General features: G+C 40.1%; 1 protein-coding gene across 2 annotated transcripts in view; it reads left to right on the top strand.

Annotated features, from left to right (window-relative positions):
• GUCY1A2 (guanylate cyclase 1 soluble subunit alpha 2) overlaps positions 1-16,492 on the top strand; it is a 252,779-nt gene that overhangs the window by 24,019 nt on the left and 212,268 nt on the right. Inside the window, exons 2-3 of one of the 2 annotated variants that reach the window (XM_070751674.1) lie at positions 7,084-7,145; positions 12,453-12,574. In XM_070751674.1, coding sequence (XP_070607775.1) covers positions 7,084-7,145; positions 12,453-12,574 — 184 coding nt within the window. The remainder of the gene's footprint in view (positions 1-7,083; positions 7,146-12,452; positions 12,575-16,492) is intronic. The other variant, XM_070751675.1, reaches the window with a different exon arrangement.

Here is a 16,492-nt window from a genome sequence, read left to right as displayed (position 1 = left end):
TCTTTTTAAAGGTTTTCCTAAGAGGGTAAATTTGGCTCCTGCTGAGAGCAGCCGTAATTGCTTGATACAGAATTTTTAAAAATGCAGCTTTTTAAAAAGGCTTAAATCTATTTCCCCCTTTTAGTTTTCAAATGTACCTAAGCTGTCCATCAAAATGCAGGTAAATTGCTAACATCGGCTTCTACTAATTGTGGACTCAGCGTAGGGGTGGTAACTGTCAGGCCCAAAAACTGAGATGACATGTGCTGATTCTGCCAAGCTCAATTCTTTATTGTTTTCTCACCTATAGAGAGAATTTTGACAGACTGGGGATTTTATTATCTGCATCTATCATACTCTTTGGGAACTATTAAGGAGGGTCTGCCCACATCCTCTTCTCTCACATGAAATATCTGGACTCAGTTGCCCCATATTCCTCTGAAATGCATCTCCTTTGTACAATCCATACAATTCCAAAATTGTATGGATTGCCTGCATTTACGAACTGCTGCTGTTGAAGATAAACATAGAAACATAGAAACATAGAAGTCTGACGGCAAAAAAAGACCTCATGGTCCATCTAGTCTGCCCTTATACTATTTTCTGTATTTTATCTTAGGATGGATATATGTTTATCCCAGGCATGTTTAAATTCAGTTACTGTGGATTTATCTACCACGTCTGCTGGAAGTTCATGTCACTCTGCTTTAAAGATAAAGCAGAGTGAAATACCAAACGATAAAGTTTTCATTAGAAAAATATTAGAATGTGCGGAACTGGATAAATTAACATATGAATTAAATAATAAAGAAGACACAGATTTTTATGAAAGTTGGAGTATGTTTTATAATTGAATAGAGGGGGGGAAAAGAAAAAAGAAGAAGAAACAGAAGGAATAGAGGGAATAGAGGAAATGTAAAGTGTATATAGTGATAGAAATAGAGATATGGATAGTTATAGATATAGATATAGAAAAGAATAATAGGATAAGTATGGAGAGTATAGCAAAGACATACTGTAGCAAAACTAGAGTTACTATATATACTTAAATGGTATATATAGATTAGATTAGAATGGTAGATTAGATTGAAAATTGAAAACTGTAGAAGAAATGCAGTTTAACTTACTAGAAGGGATATAGAAATATAACATCAACACAGTCTTATTGTAAAAGAAAAGATTAGAAGGTTTTTGTTTATATGTTTATATGTGATGTTTATATAGGTTTGTTTTGAAGTTTGTGGTTCAATTTTTAAAACATATTTTTTGATGTTTATATTCAATAAAAACTATTTTTTTAAAAATGTGGTTGATAAATCCTGAAAGTTGAAGTCCACTCTGCTAATCGTTGCCAGGGTTTAAGACACAGTATAATCGTGGAATACTGTACAGACAGGTTATTGTTGTTATATCAGTATATCAAATATCAGGAAATAGTCCGTTACTCTGGAGATGGTGGCGGCTGATCTAAACGTGCTTTTTGAAACTGTGTGTGTTTTTTGTTTACTCAAGACTGATACGATCTTCAGGCACCAAGAAGGGAGAGAAACAATGCCTACCTCTCCAAGTGCAGGAGGAATGAGCCATGGAATGACAGTGGTGTATTGTTTCCATCCAACAACAATCCTAGATTTGATTTGATTTGATTTGATTTGTATCCCACCCCTCTCCGAGGACTCGGGGCGGCTCACAACATATCAAAACAATATACAATACAGTGTTCCCTCGATTTCCACGGGGGATGCGTTCCGAGAGCGCCCGCGAAAGTTGAATTTCCGCGAAGTAGAGATGCGGAAGTAAATACACCATTTTTGGCTATGGACAGAATCACAAGCCTTCCCTTAACACTTTAAACCCCTAAATTACCATTTCCCATTCCCTTAACAACCATTTACTCACCATTATTACTGGTACTCACCATTGAATAAGACACTTAGTGATCCTGATATTTATAAACATAATTATTTATTAACAATAATTATTTTTTTGTTATTTATTTGCAAAAATTATTAGTTTGGCGATGACATATGACGTCATCAGGTGGGGAAAACCGTGGTATAGGGAAGAAAACCGTGAAGTATTTTTTAATTAATATTTTTTGAAAAACTGTGGTATAGGCTATTCGCGAAGTTTGAACCCGCGAAAATCGAGGGAACACTGTATACATATCTAAAAAATCCAATTAATATAACTAAAAAAACTTTAAAAACTCTATTAACATTTGAAGTCATTCCCATCCACATCTACTACACTCTACCGTTGTCAGCCAGGGGGCTAGGGTCTAATGGCCCCAAGCCTGGCAGCACGGATAGATCTTTAAACTTTTACGGAAGGTGAGGGCAGTGCGAACCTCTGTGGGAAGCTGATTCCAGAGGGCCGGAGCCCCCACAGAGAAGGCTCTTCCCCTAGGTCCCACCAAACAACATTGTCTAGTTGACAGGACCTGGAGAAGGCCGAGTCTGTGGGACCTAACTGGTCGCTGGGACTCATGCAGCAGAAGGCGGTCCCGGAGGTAATCTGGTCCTATGCCATGTAGGGCTTTGTGGGTCATAACCAACACTTTGAATTGCGTCCGGAGACCAATTGGCAGCCACTGCCGTCTGTATAGGGCAGTGATGGTTGAAACAAGTTAGAAATTAGGTAGAGACTGTTCTGTCTGGGTCCCTCCAGAAGCCAACACCAAACCAAAAAGAGAAGCCAGACATACTGGTAAAAAGCAAAGGCAGTTTATATAATTCAAAGCAAACACAGGTAACAGAAACTGTTCTTACACAGACAGGAACACGCTGGAACTTCACAGAGGTTTCACGAAGGCCATGAAAGAAAACAGGATCCTTGCTGTCAAAAACAACGCTGGAGATCACAAACCCACGCCTCCCCCAAGTCTTCCAGACTTCTAGGCCACAAGCCAAGATCAGAGACGCCGAGAAGCAAAGCAGGGTCACAGAACTTCCAGTTGATAACGCTCCACAAGGCTGCAAGGGCGGGCCTGCCTTTTAAACCCTGCTGAGGAGAACCACACCCAAACCCAGCTGTTGCCAATTCAGTGATGCAAATACCTTTCTAATTGTTCCCGTCTCTGAGCTGCACGTCGCTGTCTCATGTCAATTATAGCCTGTGCTTCTTCATCCAATGAGTCCAGGCTACTAGCTGGGGAGAGCCCCCCCCCCCCCCGGGGTTCTCAGGCTGCTCTCCCTCCTCCTGTTCCTGACTTTCCTCTCCCCCGTCTGCCTGGTCCTCCCCCTCCTGTTCACTGTCCTCCTCCTCTGGGCATGGATCCAGCAGAGACGCAGCCGGTCCCTGAGGAGCCTCAGGCTGAATCACAACAGAGACCAGCAGGGAATTTCATAGTTGGAGCCTGGAAGTTTAAAAAACTCATCTAAGACAGTGGCAAATCATTTTATACTGTTGCCAATAAAAAAATTGCATGGACTTTTCTAAGAAATCAGCAGGAGCCAATCTCACCTTGAGGGATTCTTTCTCTTTTACATGGATAATGGTTGTAATCTTAAGAACCGCATGAAATGCTGCAGGCTGAAATTTGTCTTCTAGGTTCCTACACATTTTCTTGTGAAAGAGGCTTCCAGTTCTCTGTTTCATTGTCAGGATTGTTTAGGATTTCTTTCGATTTCTTTTTTTGATTTCAAGTGGTTGAGCTTATGCGTGCGTAAGCAAAGAGCGCTTGGGGTCTCCATTGCTCTTCACACCTTTTCTCATCGCCTCTGCTTTTGATCTGGATAGGAGTTCTCTTCTAAGAGTATTGTATCGGCAGTTCTGTGTTAGCAAAAACTTCAGAAGAAAAGGATTTAGGGGTAGTGATTTCTGACAGTCTCAAAATGGGTGAGCAGTGTGGTCGGGAGGTAGGGAAAGCAAGTAGGATGCTTGGCTGCATAGCTAGAGGTATAACAAGCAGGAAGAGGGAGATTATGATCCCGTTATATAGAGCGCTGGTGAGACCACATTTGGAATACTGTGTTCAGTTCTGGAGACCACACCTACAAAAAGATATTGACAAAATGGAACGGGTCCAAAGACGGGCAACAAGAATGGTGGAAGGTCTTCAGCATAAAACGTATCAGGAAAGACTTCATGAACACAATCTGTATAGTCTGGAGGACAGAAGGGAAAGGGGGGGACATGATCGAAACATTTAAATATGTTAAAGGGTTAAATAAGGTCCAGGAGGGAAGTGTTTTTAATAGGAAATGAACACAAGAACAAGGGGACACAATCTGAAGTTAGTTGGTGGAAAGATCAAAAGCAATGTGAGAAAATATTATTTTACTGAAAGAGTAGTAGATCCTTGGAACAAACTTCCAGCAGACGTGGTTGGTAAATCCACAGGAACTGAATGTAAACATGCCTGGGATAAACATATATCCATTGTAAGATAAAATACAGAAAATAGTATAAGGGCAGACTAGATGGACCATGAGGTCTTTTTCTGCCGTCAGACTTCTATGTTTCTATGTTTCTAAGAGCGTTTAATCTAGTGCTTCTCAAATAGTGAGGTGTGTCCAGCCAGGCTGCGTAGGTTCTTGTTATTTTGGGTGGGCACCACTGTAGCCACGAACTGTGGCGACCTGCAGCTGGGCGTAAGCTTCAAACGGCACCCTAAAGCCTCCTTCTACACCATTCGCTGGGAGTGGCTGGTAGAGGCAGCACTTATGGGCCAGGCCGGTGACCCCAAAACATTGACTTGATTAAGCTAGCCTGGCCCAGTGTCAAAAGAGGGCCCTAACCACGGTAGCCTATGCCTGCCTACCTGAAAACAGGCTCCACTGAATTCAGTGTGACTTACTTCCAGGTAAGTGGGTAGAGCAGCCTTCCCCAACCAATAGTTTGCTTGCAGCTTATAATAAGTAAAATAATCGGAGAGTTGGGGGCGCACAAAATGTTTACTTCTTCCTGGGAGGGAAGGAGCGTAACAGAAAATAGTTGAGAAGCAAAGGTTAACCTTCCTTTCTGGACAGATGGACATATTTGGAATTATTTATTTATTTATTAAATGTGTATGCCGCCCCTCTCCGAAGACTCGGAGCGGCTCACAACAGCAGCACAAAATACAAATCCAATGATTAAAAAAGCAGAATAGTTTAAAAATCCCTTGATTAAAAACATTCATGCAACCCAAACAAACCATACATAAAACGGAGCGGCCAAGGGGAATCAATTTCCCCATTCCTGGCGGCAAACGTGGGTTTTTAGGAGTTTGCGAAAGGCAAGGAGGGTGGGTGCGGTCCTGATCTCCGAGGGGAGTTGATTCCAGAGGGTTGGGGCCACCACAGAGAAGGTTCTTTACCTGGGTCCCGCCAGATGGCATTGTTTTGTCGACGGGACAACTCTGTGGGACCTAATCGGTTGCTGGAATTTGTGTGTCAGAAGGCGGTCCCGAAGGTATTCTGGTCTGATGCCATGAATTGATGTTATGGACATTCACCCAAACTGGCCACCATTGATCTCAACTCTTCCCAGCTGCTCTATTTCATCCCATTGTTTCCTCTTTTTTTTCCCTGGGCAGGTTGGTAACACCGAAAAAGACAAGGTTGGGTTGTATGCACTCTCTCTTTTTTTTTTTTATTTATTTATATTATTGATTTGGAATGGTTGATGCAGAATTGAAAAAAAAACTAGATTTATAAATGAAAACAGTGATAGATACAAAGACGCTTTTTCAGGAAGCAACTGGACTTTCTTGTTTTTTCTTTTAGAAACATAGAAACATGCAGAAAAAGACCTCATGGTCCATCTAGTCTGCCCTTATACTATTTCCTGTGTTTTATCTTAGGATGGATCTATGTTTATCCCAGGCATGTTTAAATTCAGTTACTGTGGATTTACCAACCACGTCTGCTGGAAGTTTGTTCTAAGGATCTCCTACTCTTTCAGTAAAATAATATTTTCTCATGTTGCTTTTGATCTTTCCCCTAAATAACTTCAGATTGTGTCTCCTTGTTCTTGTGTTCACTTTCCTATTAAAAACACTTCCCTCCTGTACCTTATTTAACCCTTTGACATATTTAAATGTTTCGATCATGTCCTCCCCTTTTCCTCCTGTTTTCCAGACTATACAGATTGAGTTCATGAAGTCTTTCCTGATACGTTTTATGCTTAAGACTTTCCACCATTCTTGTAGCCCATCTTTGGACCCGTTCAATTTTGTCAATATCTTTTTGTAGGTGAGGTCTCCAGAACTGAACACAGTATTCCAAATGTGGTCTCACCAGCGCTCTATATAGCGGGATCATAATCTCCCTCTTCCTGCTTTTTAAGACGTTTCACTTCTTATCCATGAAGCCTTCAGCTGTCTGCAAGGAATATAAGCCCTTCCATTCCCCACTATCCTGTCAGAGCCGAAGAAGTCCAGTTGCCTTCTGAAAAAGCACCTTTGGGACAACCCTGACCTGGATGACTGAGAAACTACAGATTTTTAGTGATAGATACAATTTTTCAACATACCAGGTCTCGTTTCACTTATGTTTTAAACAAAACAATCTTTGAAAAAAATAATTCAAATGGCAAAGGGAGACTGGCAGGAAATCTTTGAGTTGAACTTGAGTTGAACAAGTTGAACTTGAGTTCAACCTGAGAGCTGAAATGTGAGAAATTCCTGATTTTGCTTGTAAAGACAATAGAAAAAGTAGTATAATGTCACTGCAAATAATGCAGAAGAAACTTTCAGCCCCAAGAGACTAGTTGGGAGCAAATGTGTGGCGAGATGCATCAATTTGGCCCCAAGTGACTAGCGTAATATTCTGTACGCATCATGTCTTCCTTTTGCAGCTTTTTGTATTGGGTTACACGGATGCTAAAGAAACTACTGCTGATTTAATGGAAGACTAAAATATCAGGAAGAGTCTTGAAATATTGATGTGTTTGTTGAACAAAAACAGCTTGCTACTTCTGGGCAGCTTTCTTCACATTTCTCTGGAGGAGGCACAGCAGATGTGCGAGGGGAGGAAAAGAATATGTAATTGGAAAAATATACATTAGATTAAGCAATAATACCAGTAGTCACCTCTGCTCAGGCGTCATGCTGAGAGCTAGGCTGACTGACAAACTGCTGATAACATTTTTATTATTATTTCTTTGTTTATTCTATAGCCACAGACCATAAGGCAGACTCTCCAGAGGACACTACAACATTATGAGCATCAGGTTATTGGGTAAGTAGAACCGATTTCTTCAAAACTTCCAAAGGAATGTAGAGATAGATTGGTGAGTGGGTGGCAATAAAAAATTAATTACTGATTGCCAAGATATTGCCTTATGGTAGCTTTGCCCACCAGGTGCCCTTGAAAATGAATTAGGAGTATGAATTCTTGCAATTCAATTTTAAAAACCCCTGAGTGAGTTTTTGATAGGAGAAAAGCTTAAATGAACTATGTTTATTCAATGTTAATTTTATGACTATTGCACAACTTGTCAGGCTTAGTTGGTGATAACCTTAATGCACTACAGTAATGACTCGCTACTTCGCGGTTCATCTTTCGTGGATTCACTACTTCACAGGTTTTCAAAGGGGGCTTAAATCCATTAATCCATTAAAGATTTTAAATCCATTAAAAATTCATAAAATTCTTCTACAATACTACTGTACTCTATTAAAGAAACTGGTAGGATATCACATGTAGTTCCAGCTGAGAAACATTATAGAATGACTTTTTAATGCAAAGGGTGGGTTTTAAAAGTCCAAATACTTGTTAAATACATAAAAAATATCTTTCCTCTATTTCATGGAAATTCATTTTTCACGCGTGGTCTTGGAACGCATCCCCCATGAAAAACAAGGGATCACTGTATATAATAATATAATAATAGAGTTGGAAGGGACCTTGGAGGTGTTCTAGTCCAGCCTGCTGCTTAGGCAGGAAACCCTACACCACTTAAGACAAATCCAGCATCTTCTTAAAAACTTCCAGTGTTGGAACATTCACAACTTCTGAAGGCAAGTTGCTCCACTGATTAATTGTTTTAACTGTCAGGAAATTTCTCCTTAATTCTAAATTGCTTCTCTCCTTGATTAGTTTCCACCCATTGCTTATTGTTCTACCCTCAGGTGTTTTGGAGAATAGTTTGGCTCCTTTGTGGCAACCCCTGAGATACTGGAACACTGCTATCATGTCTCCCCTGGTCCTTCTTTTCATTAAACTAAACATACCCAGTTCCTGCAACCGTTCTTCATATGTTTTAGCCTCCAGTCCCCTAATCATCTTTGCTGCTCTTCTCTTCACTTTTTCTAGAGACTAAATATTAAGTCAAAATGCTATTGCTATTATCCAGTAATAGACCAAAGTAGGAAACCATTAAGTTCCAGGGTTGCCTGTGAAACAGTTTAAAATGAGATACATTGTTTAGTTTATATTTGGGGATACAACTTGAAATTATGCAACTATATTCTTTTCTTTGAATCTTCTCAGTTCATTTTTTTAAAGCACTATCACCTCAGCACCATTTCCCTTCATAAATATAGTTTTCAGAAGCAATTTTTTTGGCCTATAGTCTTTTCAGTCATCTTTGTTGCTCTTCTCTGAACTCTTTCTAGAGTTGCAACATCTTTTTTACATTGTGGCGACCAAACCTATTATTCCACTCAGAGTCCGTTTCTGAGTGAGCGGCATATAAATGCAATCAATCAATCAATCGATAAATAAATAAATAAATAGATAAATAGATAAATAGATAAATAGATAAATAGATAAATAGATAGATAAATAGATAGATAAATAGATAGATAAATAGATAGATAAATAGATAAATAAATAGATAAATAAATAAATAGATAAATAAATAGATAAATAGGTAAATAAATAGATAAATAATAGATAAATAATAGATAGATAAATAAATAAAGCTAGTGTGTTGCAATTTTCTTTTTCCTGTTTGTTTTGGATTATATTTCCCACAGTTTTTTTGTCTTGGCCATAGTGTTTGGGGTTATTATTTCCAACATATCTATAGGGCAACCTTTAAGGATAGGCTACTGAATACTATAAACAGTTGCCTGATCAGGCACCGGGTGAATGGCTAAATGTGTCTAGGATTTATATGTTGTGACTAAAAACAACTTTCCAGCATTATGTACGTGTCTTTTCATTACTGGCTACTACCTAATCTTTCATTAATTAAGAAATGTAAGAATTGAACTTTGAACCTTGTGCACCGGAAGCCTTTGATGTACTTATGAATTTGCTGAGACATGTCTTCCTTTTGTTTCACAACCATGGCATGGTAGTTAAAGTGTTGGGGATACGACTGGGGATACTCAGGTTCAAATCCCCTTTGCAATAGAAACTCACCGATCGACTTTCAAGCAAAGCCATAAAAGATTGATCAGTCACACCAATATTTGCATTCAACTGAGTAACAGGCAGCTTCAATATATAATACGATCAAGCAACGGCTGCTTCATAGAACTAGTTGGCACTATCGGATTGTGTCTATTTTTGTTTTCCCTAGTCTGCACTGCCTGTTATTTGTTACCATTTTGCTCCCCAATCAAAGATGCATAATACTCAGAACTCGCCAAATTACTTTGCCATATAGAAACATAGAAGACTGACGGCAGAAAAAGACCTCACGGTCCATCTAGTCTGCCCTTATACTATTTCCTGTATTTTATCTTACAATGGATATATGTTTATCCCAGGCATGTTTAAGTTCAGTTACTGTGGATTTACCAACCACGTCTGCTGGAAGTTTGTTCCAAGGATCTACTACTCTTTCAGTAAAATAATATTTTCTCATGTTGCTTTTGATCTTTCCCCCAGCTAACTTCAGATTGTGTCCCCTTGTTCTTGTGTTCACTTTCCTATTAAAAACACTTCCCTCTTGAACCTTATTAAACCCTTTAACATATTTAAATGTTTCGATCATGTCCCCCCTTTTCCTTCTGTCCTCCAAACTATACAGATTAAGTTCATTAAGTCTTTCCTGATATGTTTTATGCTTAAGACCTTCCACCATTCTTGTAGCCCGTGTTTGGACTCGTTCAGTTTTGTCAATATCTTTTTGTAAGTGAGGTCTCCAGAACTGAACACAGTATTCCAAATGTGGTCTCACCAGCGCTCTATATAGCGGGATCACAAACTCCCTCTTCCTGCTTGTTATACCTGTAACTATGCAGCCAAGCATCCTACTTGCTTTTCCTAACGCCCGACCACACTGCTCACCCATTTTGAGACTGTCAGAAATCACTACCCCTAAATCCTTCTCTTCTGAAGTTTTTGCTAATGAGGCAGAAAATTCCAGAGTACCGACCACCATATACTGCAGCATTCTCACAATAATAATAAATCGTTTGGAAAGATGGCCAAATGTCTGCAGTTGGAGCCAATTATTCCACTATTTAATGCTAGAATTGGATCCAACAATGCTGGCTCTCACTGCAATGTGGTATGGATGAGACACCTGCCAAAGCTGTATTGATTAAGCAGTGTAGCTTCTATTGATTAAGAGATTAAGATTTATTAGATTTGTATGTCGCCCCTCTCCGAAGACGCGGGGCGGCTCACAACAACAATAGTACAATACACAGAGTACCAATCCAATATTAGATAAAAAACGAAATTTAGAACCCATAAATATTAAAAACAATCATTACTGCACAATCATACCATTCTCATGTATTACAGTCAGGAAAAAGGTTGTGGTGGGGGAAAAATAGTTATTCCCCCCACGCCTGGCGACATAGATAGGTTTTCAACATCTTGCGGAAGGCGGGAAGAGTAGGGACAATTCGAATCTCCGGGGGGAGTTGATTCCAGAGGGCTGGGGCCGCCACAAAGAAGGCTCTTCCCCTGGGTCCCAGCAAACGGCATTGTTTATTCGACGCGACCTGGAGAACGCCAACTCTGTGGGACCTGATTGGCTGCTGGGATTCATGCGGCAGAAGGCGGTCCCGCAGATTAAGTAAACAATACTTGTTATTTCCAAATTTGCAAGTTTGGCCCTTTGGCATTCTCTTCAGGTTAGGTTGGAAGCATGTGTTAAAATTCTGAGGTTTCCCAAGTTTTAGGTATTTATCCTTGTGGGCTTTTTAGTCAAGCTATCTTTTCAACTCTCCTCAGTTAACAATTCAGACATGTCAGGAAAGTACCTGAGGCTAGAATAGTAGAAGGAGCTGCTGCTTAGGGACTCACCTTTGCAAACTTGCTCTTATACTTTGATGGCAAGTATAGAACAGATAGGGAAGAAAAGGGGTAGAAACTTGCAGCAAAGGGCCCATTCTTTTTTTGAAGTTCACATTCCTAGACTTCGAGGTTTAAGATGATTTGTGTGTGTATATTCCCTGTTTGGTTTTGTTTCTTCTTTATTTTCTTCAGAATATCAATAAGCTTTCCTGTTAGATAACCTGCAAGCAAGTTCCGTACTTGGAAACTACAAAGCTTTTTCAGTTTTAGGAAGAAGATGTATAACGTTATACAGCTGTAGTCAAATATGGATGTGCAGATTCCGCTTTCTCGCTTATTGCATCCGATTGCTGTTTCATTTTCACAAGATCAGTCTTTCTCAGTGTTAGAATATTCATGACTGGGAGAGCCAATGTTAACAAGGTCAGCCAATGAATAGGCATAGCAACTAAGTCAGCCAATGGGAGCAAAACAATCTAAGTCTGTGCAGAGAATCAAAACTGAAGCTAGAAGGCTGGGCATAGCTCAGCCCACTCTGAACTCTCTGTCTCTCTCTGAACTCTGAACTAGAAGCTGTAACAGCACTATGTTGAAGAAGAATTCTACTTGTGGTATTGCAAATGTATATATTACTATGTTTATAAAGAACTTCATGAATCCAGTGAATTGGTTATCTGTATGTGCTTCTGGATTTAATTTTCTGCAACAAACTCTGTTACTCAACCTTTGCAGCTTGACGTTATGTGGACTTCAACACTCAGAATTCTTTGAGTTTGATCTTCACACATCTTCAGGCTGCCAAGGTTGAGAAACTCTATATTAGATTACAGTGGTACCTCTACTTACCAACTTAATTTGTTCAGTGACCAGGTACTTAAGTAGAAAAGTTTGTAAGAAGAAGCAATTTTTCCCATAGGAATCAATGTAAAAGCAAATAATGCATGTGTTTGGGGAAACTACAGGGAGGGTGGAGGCCCTGTTTCCTGCCAGGAGATTCCTAGAGAGGCCCCATGGAAGCTTCTCCCCACCTTTTCCGGCCCTGTTTCGTCCCAGGAGATTCCTAGAGGCCCCACGGAGGCTTCTCCCTGCCTTTTACGGTTACAGCTTTGGAGGCTCAGGTTTGTAAGTGGAAAGGCAAAAAAAAGAAGAGGCAAAAAATCTTGAACACCCAGTTCTTATCTAGAAAAGTTCGTAGAGGTACCACTGTATATGTTTTCAAAAAGAATGACCATTCTTCCTCCAAAAGAGTAGTTGTTTCAAATGTTTAGCTGTTTCACTTAGATGCTTTCAGATGATCTTCATTTAGCTACCATACACCACCAATTGTATCTTTCTTTCTAGTTACAGGGATGCCGAAAAGAATTTCCATAATATTTCCAACCGATGCTCCTATGCAGACCATACTGGCAATGATGAAACTGAAGATGTCTCAGGAATTCTCCAACGTACAGCAAATATTCTTGGTACTATATTATTATTATCCATAGCCCTTTTGTTAGTAGAGAACGGTTTTGAATTTCACTTCTTTTACTTACTAAGGCCTTTTCTGCAGATTTTGGAAATACAGTGATACCTTGTCTTACGAACTTAATTGATTCCAGGATGAGGTTTGTAAGATGAAAAGTTTGTAAGATGAAACAATGTTTCCCATAGGAATCAATGGAAAAGCGATTAATGTGTGCAAGCCCTTTTGCCAGTCGAAGCGCCCATTTTTGCACTGCTGGGATTCCCCTGAGGCTCCCCTCCATGGGAAACCCCATCTCCAGACTTCTGTGTTTTTGTGATGCTGCAGGGGAATCCCAGCAGGGGAATCCCAGCAGCCAAAAACGGGTGCTTCGTTGGCAACGGAAGTCCGGAGGTGGGGTTTCCAGCGAGGGGAGCCTCATCGAAATTGCAGCATCACAAAAACACAGAAGTCCTCGAAATCCCACCTCCAGACCTCTGTATTTTTGTGATGCTGCAATTTTGCTGAGGCTCCCCTCGCTGGGAAACCCCACCTCTGGACTTCCATTGCCAGCAAAGCGCCCGATTTTGTGCTGCTGGGATTCTTCTGCAGCATCGCAAAAACATGGAAGTCCAGAGGTGGGGTTTCCCATGGAGGGGAGCCTCAGCGAAATTGCAGCAGCGCAAAAATGGGCGCTTCGTGGCAACAGAAGTCTGGAGATGGGGCATCCCAGTGGCAGCGGCTTGCGTTTGGAAGGTGAAAATAGTTTGGAAGAAGAGGCAAAATGATCTTAAACCCCGGGTTTGTATCTCGAAATGTTTGTATGACGAGGGGTTTGTAAGATGAGGTATCACTGTATATGTATATGTAACTAAGCTGAAGGTTTTTCCATTCAGATTAAGAAATTTAAGTGTAGGAATTCTGACATGCAGGCTGTATAAATTTCAGCAGGTTCTGGAGAACCGGTAGCGGAAATTTTGAGTGGTTCAGGGAACCAGCAAATACCACTTTTGGCTGGCCCCAGAAGATGGTGGAAATGGAGATTTTGCAATATCCTTTGTCCAGGAGTGGGGAGCAAATGGGGATTTTGCAGTATCCTTCCCCTGCCACCCCCACCAAACCACATCTCCAGAATTAGTAGAGAAAGGTTTTGAATGTCACCCCTGAATTGGATGTTATTGCAATTAGATGGCTACATAGCCGTCTCAGAGATTGTACTTCATTCTCAACAAGTCCTCTTCAAAGAAAATTAAGGACTATCAATTGTGTGCTCGGTACGCTTCATTTTAATGATGACTTGCATGAGGAGGTAGAGAGAAATACTTAATACATTTGCAGATGACTCAAAAGCAGGGGTCCCCAAACGTTTTACACAGGGGGCCAGTTCACTGTCCCTCGGACTGTTGGAGGGCCGGACTATAAAAAAACCTATGAACAGATTCCTATGCACACTGCACATACCTTATTTCTTTCTCTCTCACTCACTGTCTTTCTCTCTCTCTCTTGCTTTCTTTCTCTCTCTCTCTCTTGCTATCTCTCTTCCTCCCTCCCTTTCTCTCTCCCTCTCTTTCTCCCCCTTCCTTCCTTTCCTCCCTCCCTCCCTTCCCTCCTTCTTTCCTTCCTCTCCGCTTCTCTTTCCCTCGCTTTTTCCCTTCTCTTTCCCTTTTCTTTCTTCCTCTCCACTTCTCTCTCTCTCTTTTCCCTCTTTCACCCTCCCTCTTCTCTCCCCGCGGAGGACTCACCCGACAAGCCTCCACCCTCTCACCCTGGACTCCCATTCAATCCCCATTCAGAAAACAGGAGCTAGCAACTCAAAGAGAAGGAGGCGGGTATGTGTGTGTATGTGTTGTGCCCAGCTCGGCTTTCGGCTTTACCTCGGGTGAGATGAGATTGAGGGGGACGTTCTTACTGCTTTACCAGTGTGGCCTTGGAAAAGACCCACGGGCCAGATAAATGGCCTCAGCGGGCCACACGTGGCCCGCGGGCCATAGTTTGGGGACCGCTGCTCAAAAGTATATAGCACCAATGAAAAAGATTCTGATTTAGTAAATAATGACAAACAGAGCATGAATTTGCTATGTACTACCCACAGTCTCTTCAAAATGAGGTAAGTAGGTGGCATAAATTTAATAAATAAACAATAAACGTACAAACCAATAAATAAAAAACTTGTTGTATGACATGTCTGCAAAAATAAAATACAATAAAGAAAATTGAATTTTAGGCTACATTAATTAAAACTATACTTTCTAAAGATTCTGAATTCTTAGGTCTGTTTGAGATCCTATGCCTGTTTCTGGGCATTTCTATCATTATACTTAGCAATAGAAATACCTCGAAATAACTAGAAGGTAAAATCAGAGGTCTTCAAACATGGCAACTTTTAGACTTGTGGACTTCAACTCCCAGAATTCTCCAACCATCATAGCTGTCTGGAGAATTCTGGGAGTTGAAGTCCACATGTCTTAAAGTTGTCAAGTTTGAAGACCTCTAAGCTTTAATGGTACAAAAATATGTTAGATTTTTAAAAGTTTGTTTCTGTTTATTTATCAATTACATTTTGGATCCATCTCCCTCAGATTTGATTGGGAGGAAAACTGATGCAACTCTTAAATCAGTAGAATTCTGTACCCAGTTCTTTTTCATCCTAGAATTCAGGAAGTGAACATTTATTTGAGTTAATAGGATGGTAGATTCTTTTTGAATTTTTTGAATTTTTACAGGGGTCGCCTAAGACCATGGGAAAAGACAAATTTCCCATGATGTTAGGATCTAAAGGTTCTATTCTGGCACCTTGGAACATATTTTTACAATCCGACCAATCAGGTGTTTACAGTGGGAGTATCCCCTTGACCTTCCTGCCAATCAGCTTAAAACTCTGTTGGGAGAATTGGTGCTAGACTTATGGTTGGGGGTCACCACAACATGAGAAACTGTGTTAAGGGGTCGCGGCATTAGAAAGGTTGAGAACCACTGTTCTAAATACTCAAAGACCATGTAGAAAAGAAAATCATTTTTTTTTAAAAAAAAACCAGACTTTTGTCCCTTTCAATCCTTATAGTTGGCATTTATTTTATTTTTTTCATCATAAGAGGGAAAAGCATTACCAGTCAAGCTCTCTTAAGTCCTGTTTGTTTCTCTTCCATAGTAATTGAACTTCTTCCTATAATCCTTTTTTCTCCCAAATGGCTTATTCTTTTGCCTTAGATTTCCTGTATTAGTATGACTGATGTTTCCTTCAGACTTGCTGCCATATAAATTGCCAAATGCATGACTAACAATTCCAATAAAAGCAATGCCACCCGAGCTTTTTTTGAAAGTCTTGATTTAAGTTTCCTAGATTACTCAGGCCATGTTTTCCTAGAAATGTATAAGTCATTGGAACATCAACAAATAAATTGATTTAAAATTTATATACAGTGTTCCCTCGATTTTCGCGGGTTCAAACTTCGCGAAAAGTCTATACCACGGTTTTTCAAAAATATTAATTAAAAAATACTTTGCGGGTTTTTTTCCCTATACCACATTTTTTCCCAGCCAATGACGTCATATATCATCGCCAAACTTTCATCTACCTTTAATAAATATTTTTAAAAATAAACTTTAATAAATAAACATGGTGAGTAATAATCTAAATGGTTGCTAAGGGAATGGGAAATTGCAATTCAGGGGTTTAAAGTGTTAAGGGAAGGCTTGTGATACTGTTCATAGCCAAAAATAGTGTATTTATTTCCGCATCTCTACTTCGCGGAAATTCAACTTTTGCGGGCGGTCTCAGAACGCATCCCCCGCGAAAATCGAGGGAACACTGTACAGTGGTACCTCTACCTAAGAACGCCTCTATTTAAGAACTTTTCTAGATAAGAACCGGGTGTTCAAGAATTTTTTGCCTCTTCTTAAGAACCTTTTCTCTGCCAACGCCCAGAGAAAAGAAACG

The sequence above is a fragment of the Erythrolamprus reginae genome, chromosome 4 (genome assembly GCF_031021105.1).
Source record: "Erythrolamprus reginae isolate rEryReg1 chromosome 4, rEryReg1.hap1, whole genome shotgun sequence".
NCBI lineage: Eukaryota > Metazoa > Chordata > Lepidosauria > Squamata > Dipsadidae > Erythrolamprus > Erythrolamprus reginae.
Note: the sequence above shows the minus strand (reverse complement) of the source record. Positions and strands in the feature narration are given on the sequence as shown.